This window comes from Corvus brachyrhynchos, unplaced genomic scaffold (genome assembly GCF_000691975.1).
Source record: "Corvus brachyrhynchos isolate BGI_N302 unplaced genomic scaffold, ASM69197v1 scaffold543, whole genome shotgun sequence".
NCBI lineage: Eukaryota > Metazoa > Chordata > Aves > Passeriformes > Corvidae > Corvus > Corvus brachyrhynchos.
The window spans coordinates 16315-16941 of NW_008237236.1; the positions used below are offsets into that span (position 1 = coordinate 16315).

The 627-nt window shown below is 66.5% G+C and overlaps 1 protein-coding gene across 1 annotated transcript in view; it reads left to right on the forward strand.

The window, feature by feature from the left end:
* The window catches only part of RYR1 (ryanodine receptor 1), a 6553-nt gene that overhangs the window by 4961 nt on the left and 965 nt on the right, over window positions 1–627 (forward strand). The window contains exons 9-10 of the mRNA XM_017729551.1: window positions 47–191; window positions 310–477. Of these exons, the coding sequence (XP_017585040.1) occupies window positions 47–191; window positions 310–477 (313 nt within the window). The remainder of the gene's footprint in view (window positions 1–46; window positions 192–309; window positions 478–627) is intronic.

Consider the following 627-nt stretch of genomic DNA (forward strand, 5'->3'; position numbering starts at 1 on the left):
CGGGGGGCGGGCGGCCCGGGGGGGTCCCGTGGCCCCCCTGACCGCCCTGTGCTCAGCTGGTGATGACCGTGGGGCTGCTGGCCGTGGTGGTCTACCTGTACACCGTGGTGGCCTTCAACTTCTTCCGCAAGTTCTACAACAAGAGCGAGGACGAGGACGAGCCCGACATGAAGTGTGACGACATGATGACGGTGAGGGGGGGCCCGGGGGCATCGAGGCGGGGTGCAGAGGGTCCCCAGCTGGATTTTTGGGGCTCTCTGGGGGCACCTGGAGGTCTCAGGGGTCCCTGACCCTGCTGTGTCCCCCCAGTGTTACCTGTTCCACATGTACGTGGGGGTCCGGGCTGGGGGGGGCATCGGGGACGAGATCGAGGACCCCGCGGGGGACGATTACGAGCTCTACCGCGTCGTCTTCGACATCACCTTCTTCTTCTTCGTCATCGTCATCCTCCTGGCCATCATCCAGGGTGGGCACCCCGCGGGGGGATGGGGAGGGGGCTACGGGGGGTCTGGGGATCATCATCATCCTCCTGGCTTCATCCAGGGTGGGCACCGCTTGGGGGGCAGTTTGGGGGTCCTAAAAGGGGCTATGGGCGGACCTGGGGGGGAGGGACCATCTCGCCGAACC